The sequence below is a fragment of the Triticum urartu genome, chromosome 5, assembly GCF_003073215.2.
Source record: "Triticum urartu cultivar G1812 chromosome 5, Tu2.1, whole genome shotgun sequence".
Classification (NCBI taxonomy): Eukaryota; Viridiplantae; Streptophyta; class Magnoliopsida; order Poales; family Poaceae; genus Triticum; species Triticum urartu.
Genome location: NC_053026.1, coordinates 481,219,966 through 481,233,753, shown reverse-complemented (window position 1 = coordinate 481,233,753; position 13,788 = coordinate 481,219,966). Strand labels below are relative to the sequence as shown.

The 13,788-nt window shown below is 45.8% G+C and overlaps 1 protein-coding gene, 1 long non-coding RNA gene and 1 pseudogene across 5 annotated transcripts; 1 reads left to right on the top strand and 2 right to left on the bottom strand.

Moving 5' to 3' along the window:
• Nucleotides 1–2,031: 2,031 nt before the first annotated feature.
• On the bottom strand, nucleotides 2,032–2,885 carry LOC125556375. Its single transcript, XM_048719123.1, has one exon. The coding sequence runs from the start codon at nucleotides 2,753–2,755 to the stop codon at nucleotides 2,270–2,272; it is 486 nt and encodes a 161-aa protein (XP_048575080.1). The 5' UTR covers nucleotides 2,756–2,885; the 3' UTR covers nucleotides 2,032–2,269.
• A 1,173-nt stretch (nucleotides 2,886–4,058) lies between these two features.
• On the bottom strand, nucleotides 4,059–6,003 carry LOC125507202 (annotated as a pseudogene).
• A 3,996-nt stretch (nucleotides 6,004–9,999) lies between these two features.
• On the top strand, nucleotides 10,000–12,942 carry LOC125509993. Of its 4 annotated transcripts, none has more exons than XR_007284435.1 (6): nucleotides 10,001–10,358; nucleotides 10,692–10,744; nucleotides 10,874–10,934; nucleotides 11,143–11,271; nucleotides 11,365–11,438; nucleotides 12,831–12,942. It is a non-coding gene; the product is annotated as an uncharacterized LOC125509993 (long non-coding RNA). The 4 variants fall into 4 exon arrangements; XR_007284433.1 differs by having other exon boundaries at nucleotides 12,640–12,942; XR_007284434.1 differs by having other exon boundaries at nucleotides 10,000–10,358; nucleotides 11,132–11,271; nucleotides 11,365–12,942.
• Nucleotides 12,943–13,788: the final 846 nt, after the last annotated feature.

Here is a 13,788-nt window from a genome sequence, read left to right as displayed (position 1 = left end):
TCGAACAACCTTTTCCTGAGCACAAACTCGACACCACAGTGATTACAATGATCATCACATGGCTTTTATACCTGGGCCTGCACTGGGCACGGCCCGCATGCTCCCTACCCAGCCGGCGCCTCGATCGGCCTGCTCCGCCCGCGGCCACCACGTGCACAGACATGCACGGCTCGCGGAGAGCCCGCACGATCACGCCCACCCCTTCCGTGATCCACTAACCACCTGGAGCTAGTCCTACTCCTGCTCGATGGATGCGCACGCACACGCACACCCCGAGCTACTACATGCACGCACGCACGCAACCCTTACCTGCCCCATACATAGGTCAGATACATGCCAGACTATGGCTAGACACTCACACACGCACGCACGCAACGCACCCGGAGCGTCCAGCGCACACACACGCGCTCCCGACGTGGTCGCCGTGGCTTATTGCCAACACAATGAAGTCCATGTTCCGCTCGCCCAAAGATGACGACGTGGCGCCGCTCACGTCCGGCTTAATAGAAGCCGAAGTCAATGAAGTTGAAGAACAAGGGGAGAGGATTTTTGACATGCAGGTGCGGGGGACTGAGCCCCTCGCATGTGCTTTCTCTTTCTACTTCCGATTTTTAATCTTTCATATCTTTTGAATAAAGGTTTTAAATTAAGTTTTGTTTTCATATTCATGTTTCTCATGACTAGGACTTTCGAATCTTCATTTCAAATACGATTTGATGAGTTTTTAAAAAAATGTTAAGTTTTAACTTTCGAAAGCGACAGACAAAAATACAACTTTAGTATGTGTGACTGACAAACAAAATCGCTTAAAGTTTCAGCTCTGAACTTGGTAACAGCGACCAGGAAAATTGCAGGTTTCAGATGCAAAATTTTAGGGATCCAACTACTTTACAACACCCGTACCCAACACGTAGGCGACATCATCAACACACGTTGCTATGGTAACATTGATGACATTGCCAAGGACGCTTTCTACTGTCTACTTCGCCACCGACATGAAGTTTGACGAGGGCAAGGTGTTGCCCAGGACGCCATCAACCGAAAGTACATCTCAGGTCAGCGGCACACAATCGTCTGCGCATGGGAAAACGACGCCACATGGAGGTACTCGTCTCCTGCTCAAGAAGGACAACGCCCTACCATGACGCCACCCGCATCCCGTTCGCCGGAGGTCGTGGTCGAGGAAGTCAACGTGACTCGAAGACGAGGTGCGATGGAGGGACAAGACGACGTGGTTTCATGGAAACCACTTCTCCATGGGCCTGGGGGCGGCGGCCTTATCTTGGGGGACTGCCGTAGGCTCAGCATCCGGCCGAGACGAGGTACCAACCACACCGGCCATGTGAAAGGAAACTTGGAAAAGAAGCATACGAAAGGAAGATCTATAGAAAATAATTTGGCATGTGGATTGTGGAGTTAGCACTACAAAAATGTTGGGAGTGGAAATTAATGCTAAAGAGGCAGGAAAAGCTAGCAACGGAATTTGAGATGGAGAAAGCAAGGTTTTTAGTTTCGGGAACAAAATAATTTTGGACCTCATCAAAATATGTGAAATTTCAGAATTCACATATTTCTGAAATTAGTTTGGATTTTAAGGTTTCAAATTTCACTTAATCTTAATGAATCCCAATCAAATTTAAATTTATTTTGAATCCTTCTCGAAAAATTTCAGGGCTAAGAATATTTCGGACCCGACTGAAATATGCGAAATTTCAAAATTTTCACTTAAATTTCGTTGAAATTTTTAACCATGGGAGAAAGTATTCCATTTAGGCGACAAAAGATAGTGTCCCAAGATGTAGATTGGCTCTGTATGATCCCAAATTTCTTGTATCTCTTTTAATTAGGTGGTAGCAGCTGATGACTAGTTAGCCGGAATGTCTCCTTTTCACTTGACTAAGAATGAGCAGTGTTCGCGTGCGAGGTAGTAGGGAGCGAACGCTCACTGTGTGATTTGTGAGGGGCGATATACAAGTATCAAGATTGGTGCCGCCACATCCGACGGCCAGAAGATGCGCTCGCTTCAAATGCTATAGAAATGACGCCAGTTCTATAGCATTTGGGAAAATAAAGGACAAAAACAGGTCATTGTGTGCTAAGTACCAACTCCTACTCGTATTGATTTCTACAAAAATTTCCATCATGTGGACACTCGGGAAAAAAAGGACAAGACCTAGGCCAAGGTACATCCATGTGGAAGCTTGACCCTAGCTAGAATCCATTCTTCAGCCGTTGCCGGAACCTCTTGATGAACATATCGGCAGCCTGGTCAATCTCTTCCATTGAACTCCAACCCCTCAGCCTCTCTCTTGCTCCTGATCATATCCAGGACCAACAGCTCATCATCGTCGTCTTGATCGCACACATCCAGTGGCACATCCGCATCATCATCATCACCACTGTAACAGCAGTTGACATGATCGTCGTTGAAGAGGGGATGTAGTGACCAGTCAGCTTGGCAGCCACCATGACCATCATCTTGAGCCAACATCTCCAACTGATGAGACTGATTGGCTGCAAAGTCACCGCCCTGGACGATGACTAGTCTCTTCTCGATTGTGCCGTGCGCAAAAGCCTTGCGATAGTCCACTCTCTGCCGGTCGGCCAGAGTAAGTGCGTGGATCTTCTTAGAGACCATGGGGCCCGAGATCATCCAGCGGCGCTGAAGCGAGGTCAGGATGAGGAGCCTGGCGGTCTTGCTCTTGCACACCGCCGCCGCCTTCTTCAAGATCTCCGTAGTCTTCCCGATCTTCATCTTTGTTGCTGAGAGCTCGCTGATCAGGTGCTTATGAAGGGCAGCAAGCAAGTTGTGGATGCCTCAGGCTTGAAAAAAGAAAGAAATGGTGTAGGTTACTGGGATCCAGAGACGAGAGAAACGACTCATGGGCTTTGTTCTGATGCTCCAATGGTGTATTTGTAGTCGGAAGCTAGCTGGAGGATGCAACTAGCCGTGTAATTAACTAACTTTGCTCATGTCACCATCAAACTTTTTGGTACCTCGCGTGATAAAGCATGTGAAAGCAGCTAGCATATTTTGGCGAAAAGAATTTGACATATGGGGTGAGCACTATAAGAATGTTGACAGTGGAACTATGCAAGGAACTTATGGCCAAGTATATATATTCAATTTAAATGAGGTCACAAAGGCCATTTGTCCCAGGGCTAGGATTCGCTCTTTTGGGTTGAGGTCCCAAATTGCCTTTAATCAAGTTGTAAAGCTCATGAGATGGCTTAACAAAAATGTTTTGCCCAAAGCAACGAGACCGGGCAGCTTTCCTCGGCGAACTCCGGCCCACCATGGATTCATGCCCAAAATTCCAAAAGTCGCAGCTAGTACGTCTCTGTTTTTCTTCTTCTTTCCTCCGCTGCTTTGTGTTCCTGTATGTGAGATCTGTGTAGCTTTGCATCTCCTCCATGCTCTTTGCTTCTCGCTCATCAACCCGTACAAAGTAGTAGAAGCGATCTCCCCAATAAATCGGAGCTTCCATTTTTTTTTCATGCAGTAGAACTCAAAAGTCGCAACACCATCATGAAGTTGAAGACCTTGATGTAACTTTTATTAAGTTTAGGGTGCTATGTACTTCAGATGAACCTTCATATTAGATCTGTAACCTTTTAAAAAAATTGAGTTTTTTTAGAAACATGCATATACGGAGTTGGTGCTCCGTTGAGAGCGTTGAGCTGCGGGTATATACTTTTGTGCACCTTTGAGTGCTTAGAATGGTGATGGTTGGCAGGGGTGATGTCTTTGGTCCACTGTGAAATTGCTTAGGTAATTTTGTTTTGGAGTTTGGAAAGAAATGAACCGTTTAGCTCTATCCAAAATGAATGTTTTTGCACACCCTAACGGATTTTGCTTATAATATTCATATCTAGCTCCTCATTAAATTCAAAGTCCTTGGGTCGTAGGTGTGCCTACACACACCGAATAATGTTTCGTATATGGTACCCTGGCTCCACCCCTGCTTGCCGTCAGATTTCTGTTTGAGATACACGCCGGAAATCTTTGTTCCTAGTCACATATACAAGCATATAGTAATCTCAGAGAGGGAAGCAGCTGCAAAGTGGTCATAGTAAGAAGCACGTTATTACAATAGTCCGTTGACAGGAGGCCCAACGAGAAATATGTACAACGGGTCCTAACATTGGTCAGGGGAGAACACATCTAGTGCACCAGATGCACCCGTTTGCCTCTCCAGCCATTGCATCGAGAAGAGATGGCAATTATTTCTTGGCCACTACTCCTAGATATCTGTCAAAACTTTTAACTTGAGGACGCCTACAAAAATCTCCTATCCTGGGAATGCCCACATGTTTATGCGCCCATTCGTCCCAACCTCTATCTTTTTTTTTTTGGAAAGGGGTGATTTCCCGGCCTCTGCATCAGAGAGATGCATACGGCCTGGATCTCACTCTATCTATGGGCGTACGGCCTGGATCTCACTCTTCCACCCACTACTAGTGTCACTTTGTTAGCGGTAGCATTCGTAGGATGTACACATGGAATGAAACCTCATGAAAAGCTCTTGTTCATCTGCTCACGGAACCTTCTGATGAACATTTCGGCAGCCTGGTCGATATCGTCGTCCATGTTGAACGCCAGCTCCTCAGCCTCCTGGTTGCTCCTCATCGCATCCATCACTGAGGCCTCAACTCCATCATCATCCTTGTACTCATCATTGTAATAACAATTGTCATCATCGCTGAAGATGGGGTGCAGTGTCCAGTTAGGACAGCCACCAACGCCATCCTCTTGATCAAATAGTGCTAAATGGTGACACAGATCATCAACCATCCCATGGCATGTCTGCCTCTCGACCTTGCGGACCAAAGTCTTGTGGTAGTCCATCTTGGCACCCTTCTCCTGACTGGCCACAATGAGGGTGTGGATCCTGTGAGAGATGGCACCGATCGCGGCCATACTACGTGGGGGGAGAGGCGAGGACGAGGAGCCTAGCCATGACAATGTCGGTCTTGCCCTTGCACATAGCGGCCGCCTTCTTCACGAGAACTGGCCCTTGCCAACCTTCATCTTCGTTTCTGAGAGGTGGCTAAGCTAGCAGCTGCTTGTCAATGGCAACAACTGAGGAGCTAGACTGCCTCAGGTTTGGCAAGCTGGTATGAGAGTGATGGCCTTGTTGAAGCTCTCTAAACGTGCTTTATAGCCATGAAACCGAGAGCAGCGCAACAAACCGTACCGTTTAATTTGCTAATATCAGGATGAAACTTTTAGTTCTCCGAAGTGTGTTAAACGAAAATATCATTTGGAAAACAAATTGAGCACATGCATGTGGAGTGATGAGCACTATAAGAACGTTGAGAGTGGGAGCGATTAATTAAAGAAGAAACGGAAAGCTATAGCAATGCATGTTATATGCGCGAGGAGTGATATGGAGAAAGTATTCCAAATAGGCCATAAAGGACACAGTGGGATCCCATTGTCTCCCCTAAACTATCAAGAACTGGGTGATCCTGTCCTCAGATGGGGCGGCAGAAAGGCTGGAGGCCTTCATCACACACCTTGCGACCGATCTGAGGCAGCCGCTGATGATCAGTGGCCGAGCATGAAGCTTGCCGAAACCCCGCTGGTGACTCCATGGGACAAGCTGAAGATCTCGGACGACGCAGTGGGCTTCTCGTCCCCCTCCAAGAAGCGTTCGGAGGCGACATCGATGCAGAGTCCAACCTCGACGCTGGTGGCTGCCTGGTCCCCTCAAGCGGTGGCTGCGCCGCCGCCAAAAGCGCGCAAGGCATCCCAGGAGCTGATCTGCACTTGATACTGCGTAGTGACTGTGATCCGGTTGCATCAACTCTGTAATGCTTAAGTCATTTGCTTTTCTTTTTTCTGAACTGCTCCTCTCAGTGAGCTACTGTAATAACTGAATTTGGTTTCATTGTTATAAATGGAACCGGGGAGGGGCTCCCTGTTCTTCTAAAAATACTATATGTGTGCGTTATTAGGCCAAAGGACACGGTCGCTTAATTTACTTTGGCGGTCTCCATTACAGCCTGATGAATCAATCATCGTGCGCCCACCCGGCCCCTTGCCTTTTGCGCCGCTTTGCCAAGACTGTCACTCAAACCATATTGAAGTTAGAGTGGTCTGGGAGAGCACGTGCTCCTTGTGCGCTTCACTATGGCGACAACAACAGCCGCATCAACAACGGGAACACACTGTGCTTTCCAATATTTGTAGCCTGTGGACAGGACACAACAACTGGTGGTGTACAACTCCTTTCTCAAAAGAAGAATAAATTGGTGCAGAGCTAACCCCGTCATTAGCAGGAAACAAGAGTTGGGGCCCTCTCTGGTTTGGAGCAAAGACATCTGAGCTACTAGTAGCTAGCTAGTCTCAGTTTTAGAGGAATCAAAAGTGGTGCTCGTCCCTTTGACTTGAAGTGTTCACTGTTATATTTGGAAAAAAAAATCTATTTTACTATCCTGAATAAAATGGATGGTTCACTTTATCCCCTGATCTATTTTTGGCTTCTTTTACCCCCCTCCCTCCCCCAAAACAAAACCAAACCGGACAAAACACCCCTCCCCCTCGGCTGGTTTTTCTCCACCCGCTGCTGATGTGGCACTAGTCAATGGCGGTTTTGACCTGGGTGGGGCCCCCTTATCAGGTCTCTCTCTCTCTCGCGCGTGCGCGCGCGCCCGAGGCCTTCGTCACAGCATCGCCGTCATGGCCGACCTCGTCCTCGTGCCCACCGCGCTCCCTGGCGCCTAGACCACACGTCCATCTTCTCTGTCGTCGTCCACTACTTCGCCTGCGTCACCGGATCGAAGCCAAGGAGCGCCAACGCCATCGCCCATGTCGTCTTCTTCCTCAGACCACCGCCAGCAATACTCTTTGATTTCGGTCAGCCTAATGCTCCTAAGCTTTCACCGGGCCTACGTGTGCCTCCACGGTGAGCTCACGCGCGAAACCCCTTTTCTCCCCGCTTCAATATGTCACTCCATCGCTCGCTGCCATCGGAGGCGAAGCTCGTCGTCACCGTTCGCTTCGCCGGCGCGCTCACAGCTGCTGCCGCTCATGTCCGAGCACACCTCTGTGCTCAGCACCTCCGCAGCCGCCTGTATAAGCCCTCAGCACGTCCAACCGTGCCTCTAGTTTCGAATTCACTGTTTAGCCGTCGTCCCCGTGGTTCGGCCGCCATGGCTGAACCGCTGGAGCTCCGCTCCCGAGCGTGCTTGCCCGCTCCCTCCGTAGCCTTAACCGCCCAGCGGGGGCGCCGGCTCCTGCCCAGACCGCCCGTCGCCCGCGCTTCTGCCTCTCCCCAGCCGCACACGCCCGCCCGTGCAGCCCCTGCCCGCTGCCGTAGCTGTTGCTCGCCTGCCACTGCTGCTGCGTCCCAGCTCTACTCACCGTTGTCGCTGCGCCCGGTCACGCCCAACCGCTGGCTACCGCACCCCCACGCCGCCTCTAGCTCTGGTCGAGCCCGCCAGTGCCCTCTCTGTGCAGGCGTGCACAGCCAGAGAGGCCGGCTGGCTCTCTACCAGTGGAGCCTGGCCCCAACTTAACTTGGGAGCCTAATCCCCCTTCAGTACTAACCCACCCACCACTAGTCTAGTCTATGACAGTGGGGCCCCACAAATTTTAGACTGAGTTAAATAATCTATTAACTAGAGAGAGAGAGAGGGAGAGAGAGAGAGAGAGAGAGAAACCTGACAAGGGGGCCCCACCCAGGTCGAAACCGCCGTTGACTAGTGCCACATCAGTAGCGGGTGGAGAAAAACCAGCCGGGGGGGGGGGTGTTTTGTCAGGTTTGGGTTTGTTCGGGGGGTAAAACAAGTTGAAAAATAGATCAGGGGGTAAAATGAACCACCCACTTTATTCAGGGTAGTAAAATGAACTTTTTTCTTATATTTGCATGTGAGCTACTTTTTTACTACTTCCCTAGTTATACTGGATGACACCCCGCGCGTTGCTGTGGGATTTTGTAGATGAAATTTGATGCACAGAGACATGTCCAAAATGATTATATATATATATTTATTTATATACTACATCAGGACGAATGACCGTTTCCATCAATTGTACTATCCCCTTCGGCGTACCATTAATTTCATTCATGATCAACGTCTACCCATCAAAACAGACCTTGTACTTTCAGTTGGAATGGCTGTGGCACAAACACTATTGTTTCCCTACCTTGAATCTCAAAGAAAACAAAGAAATGCTGAGCTTGTGCACTGACTTGAAACAAATAGTACAGTTGTATAAATTTTCTTCGTCCAGTAGTCTCATGGCAGCATTACAAACTATCAGTTATTATCCAATGTCGTACACGATACACAGAATTAAACTCTTAAAAAACATATATATTACAAAATTAGATAAATTAAAGACAGACAATCCAAGCTTGTTTTTGAAGGGAACAAAAGCAGTCCAATTTTACCACTCTTTTCCACATCTGCCTCCTTCAGAACAACTCTAGGTCTCTCACTGGATCCTCCATCGACTGCTTTCAGTAACCATATTGGAACATCAGATGCTGATCAGACATGCCAGAACTATCTTTAGTTTCCAATAGGAGCATAATCAAAAGTCATTGAGCAGAGATACTAATACTCTCTGGACCAGTGGGTGCAGCTAACATTTTGAAGGCTGAACATGTAAAGATCTCTCCCCTCTGAAAAGAACATATATATTTTCCCATTCTAATTAACTCAAACTAAGACATATTTCATAAAATCCTAGAGAATAGGAAACATGCTTAACAAAGTATCTAAACTAAATTCTCTGATCACAGAAGCTAGTAAGAGGGCTTCAAAGTTCAGAATAGCGCACCTGTTGAAGCTAATCAAAAATAAATAGACTTGGCGTTTCAAAAGCCAAGTATGTAAAATCCTTGCATCATTATATCTCACAATTAAACATCTAAATGTTTAACCATCAACAGTGGGAAGCAAAAAGGGAAATAGAGTTGCATCTTCAGATATACATGATTAGTTGATTTTCGAAGAACATAGCATGTCAAGAAAAATAATTCTAAAGCACATGTTCACAATGTTTGTCTGCTAAAGAATACATGCATATTAATTAAAAATCAGGAAAGACAGTTTGTACTTGATACATCTGCATACCTGGCACTTATGGTCTAATACACTATTTGCAATGACATGTAGTACGCGCAGGGTCGAGCAAAATCACAGGTATAGAGGTTGAAAACGTACATGCTGCAAAAAGAGTCCGAGCTGGTGTGTAGGATAGAACACTTTCACGTCATACAATAGCTGCACATTCCATTGTACCGGCAACGATCATGATACCATATGATGTGTGCTTCCACGTGCACTACTTCCACGCAAACACCAAAACTACAAATTTTCCTAAAACTGCAATGCAATTTTAAACAATACAGAGACTGGCCAACTCGCTTCCAAAAAGCTCCCCGATTTCAGCCTTCGTTGGCCGTTCAACCAGGGTCAACACGGTCTTTTTTTCGCTGCTGGTCGTTGGATCTGGCTAGAAAATGTATGTTGCCGTTCTGACCGTGCGGTGAAGCGTAGACGCGGGATGACCTATGGGCTCGGGCAAAAGCGGATTGGCTGGGTCAAAATTTTTTGGGTGCGCGAGCGCCTTTCCTGCCGTACCGCGTGCGCATATCGTGGGCACTGCCGAGTCTTTGGTTCGCTCGCCCCTCTGGATTCACCTGTTGGTGCGGCTGCAAGTAGACCTGCCTGTTTTTTAATCCCACACGTCGGTCTAATGATTGTGACTTTTTCACGTGCACATTGCCTACTGCGTCGCGTCTCATCCCGGGTCAAACGCGCCTGGGGCCCGCTCCTCGCGCTGCCCGCGTCATGTGTTACGGGGAGCAGTTGCCCAAGGATAGGCCGATGCGTATGTACCCAGCATATGCACCCACGTCTGTTCTATAGCGATGACGGGTGGGCCGGCGCTGCTCCTGGTCCCGTTCATCGGTGGCACTGGCTGCGTGCGCGTCTCGTCGCCGTTGGGATTCACCAATCCCATCCGCGCCCATCCTCCGAAACGTGCAAGGTTCCGCCAACCCTTCGTCAAGCCCGCGCCCCCTCCGCCTCGTCTCCTCCCTGCTCCCTCCTCTCCCACGTCATTACCCTCGAGCCCGCGCCCCCTCCACCTCGTCTCCTCTCCAACGTCGCCGCCCTTGATGCGCCGTGAGCCCAGCAGAAGCCCACTCCTAACCCTATTCGCTCGATTGAAGACCAGGGCAACGGATTGGATCGAGGGCGCCCGCATGGCCTAGCCACCGCTGCCGCCTGGATTGGCTAGCCGCGGCGTGGAGTCACCCTGGCCGCCGCCTCGAGTCACCTCAGTCGCCGCCGCGAGTCAGCTCCACCGTTGCCGCCACTAATCTCGTCCAGACAAGGTAACTTCCTCCGAGCCCCTGCTCTCCCTGATCCTCCTGCCCTGCTTGATGTGTGTTGTGTGTGTTTAGCCATCCGCCTCCCTTCCGATCTTCAGATCTCCATATTTGGTGAATGCGGTATTTTGGTTTCGTTGGATTACTATTTGTATTCGGGGATTAGCTACGAATTGATGTTTTTAGTTCAAGTGTGGATGCTCGGCAATAGTGATTTATAATGATTAACTCGGTCTATTTCTGGAGAAAATTCCTAGGAATTTGATTGACTGAGGCATCACTATCTGGCGCTGGATTATACATTTTTGCAGCACTACCAATGTTGTTTTTGTTTGGCAGGAACGAATGTTCTAGGGTTGGAGCAGAGGGGGTTGAGCAGCAGTTGAGCTTAGGTGAGTGTTCAGGTTCTATAATTGACACCCCAAGAAAAGTGTGATGCCGTTATGCAATTTCTTTTCATAGAATGTTGTTATCTTTATCTTGGTGAATGTAGAGAGCTAATGTTCAGTCCATTGTCTTAGGCATGAATTTACAGATTCAAGATTTTCTTACACATGGGGCTTATTCTCGTAATGTTTCTAGGTATTTCTCATTATTAAGAGCATTTACATTGCTTTACAGAGTATACATCAAGCACAGTTGAAGTACATATCAAATAGTTGTATTCCATAGTTGTTTGATTCACATGATAAAGATTCTACAAATAGTTCCCATGCCATAATAAGTTTCTCTTATATTTATATGTTTACACCACTGCTTTTCTTCCAATTTTATTGGAGGCTCATATCAGGTCGCTTTGGAGGCTGATATCAGGTGGCTACTCATGTCTGGCTTGGTGGCTTGGTGGCTTGGTGCCTATATTTTGGATGTTCCATTAATCTTGGCTGCTTTTCTCATCCGTTTTGGGCTTTAATCTTGGGTAAATGAACTAATCTTTTCCTTGTCTGTAAACTGTCTGCTGACATGCTTATGCTCTAAAAAGTTCCTCTACTTTCATTCTGCTTGTTGTCAGATCTAGAAGGTTGCAGCTTCTTTGTTCTCCTACTCAAGATTTGCTCATTGTTCAGTTCAAGCCATGTTCTTCAGGTATCTTCCTTTACATTTTCTTTACGCGATGGTTAGTTGATCTAGCCAAGGGCTTCTCTATTGTTCTTGGTTTATTGGAATATGTTTTGCTTGGCTAACAAAATAGTAAGCACGTGTGTGAGATTACTTGTCGGTAAATCTAACATAAGATTCTACCTTTAATTCCAGTCTATTTTTAACTCTCACAAGCTCTTTTTGCTGTTATGCGTTGCTGGAAGTTTGGACTTGCAAAGAGAACAATTGAAAACTTGACCACTACAATTATATTTACCGACTATAATGGTAACTGGGGGATAAGCATCCTAAGACATTTGTACCAAACATGATTTGAAAATCCTTGGGCGTGCCTATATGTTCTCTCTATTTTAGAGTATGATGCTCTCAACAATTTGAAGAATCAACATGTAAATCAATTTATAAGTATAAAACCTTGTGAGCTGGATCTCCATTTTCAATTGTCGGCTTTTCTTAAACATTCATACTTTTGAAAGCTTCTATAAAACTATCCATGGATCACTCGGCAGCCCTGAGCAAGTGCATGGATAGCCCTATACTCCAATAAGATATTATAAGAACGCAACTAAAAGGAAAATAACATCTCTCCAGAAACAGAATTTTCCTCAAATCATTTCTCGAGATGCCCATGTAACCTATGTTGCGCTTATGACTGAATCGTCTTTTCTTCAAGACTAGCATGGTATCAGCCTTTGGCATCTTTAATCTTCAATGTAGAAGATCAAATTTGATTGTATCAAACACAAATGAACACAATAAAAAAGTTGATGGTAAAATTGTTCAGTGTCTGCCATATTATATGTGTTATAAGTGATAGTAGAAACTAATAATGAATTCTATCTACATTCAATGAACTATGGAGAACATGTGCTTGGGAGGGGATTTGGAAAGAACAGTTACGACGAGTGCTTGTTTTACTTAATAATTTTCAAGCCCTTGTTCATAGCTCTGTGTAGTGTGTACACACTAACCAAAGGAGGATCACATTTTGTTATTCTTTTTTAAAATAATTATGAGTGAGTTGCATTCTGTTGGTTCACTAATCTCACCTTACTGATTATTTCCATATACAGAAATAAACCCTTTTGGTCATTGTAGATGTGTACTGTTGTAACAATGCATGTTAGCTACAGATGTTATCTAATTCTTTTTATAAATCTTGACTGAATCGAGATATCTTCTCTAGGAAAATCATTTTTTCTTCACTTCCAAGGCCAGCGTCACTCAACTTTGCTTGGAGCATGCTTATTTGTTTCGACATTGCCTTTGCTTAATATTTTCTCTTGATTTCCTATGTTGATATCGACTGATCTGTTGTGTTGGCAATTTCTCGCCACTGGCCCATTATAACTGTTATTGGTCATGCACCTGGTGCAGTTCTAATTTGGGATTGTGCTTGCTGAATGCCCTCATTTTTTTACTACCTTCCGTTGGTGTATATGCAAGCTGTAGAGGTTTGTTGTTCAATCTGGTTATAACTTTATTCTCCTATTTTCTTACTCATTGCCACATTGTCTTAGTTATTAGAAATGTAAATAGGCCATGTGAAAGTAAGCTAAAGTAGCTTTTTTGGGAGATTTTTTGTGACACTGTTTTTTGTACAACAGAACCATTTTTCTGCTAAGTAAATAACATTCCGTGTCCAGCATCTGATGGTTTGCTACCTATATTACTGGCTTGCATGCTTTGAGAAGATGATTTTAGCATGTTTGTCATTCATATATCTGTCCATCTGCGATGGAAAAAATGTTAATTGTTCTTGCCTCTGAAGGAAATATGCCCTAGAGGCAATAATAAAGTTGTTATTTATATTTCCTTATATAATGATAAATGTTTATTATTCATGCTAGAATTGTATTAATCGAAAACTTAGTGCATGTGTGAATACATAGACAAACAGAGTGTCATTATTATGCCTTTACTTGACTAGCTCGTTGAATAAAAATGGTTATGTTTCCTAGACATGAGTTGTCATTTGATTAAAAGGATCACATCATTAGGAGAATGATGTGATTGACTTGACCCATTACGTTAGCTTAACATTTGATCGTTTAGTATGTTGCTATTGATTTTTTCATGACTTATACATGTTCCTATGACTATGAGATTATGCAACTCCTGTTTACCGGAGGAATACTTTGTGTGCTACCAAACGTCGCAGCGTAACTCAGTGATTATAAAGGTGCTCTCACTAGTAGAAAAAGGGTCAAACGTGAAGCACATTAGTGCCGGTTTGTATTTGAGCCGGCACTAATGTATACATTAGTGCCGGTTCCAACGGCTAGCCGGGCCGCTTTCATTAGTACCGGTTCGTGGCGAACCTTTAGCACCGGTT

What these genes read in the sequence shown, in the direction of transcription:
- LOC125556375 (XM_048719123.1), bottom strand. Translation starts at nt 2,755, where the DNA reads ATGAAGATCGGGAAGACTACGGAGATCTTGAAGAAGGCGGCGGCGGTG.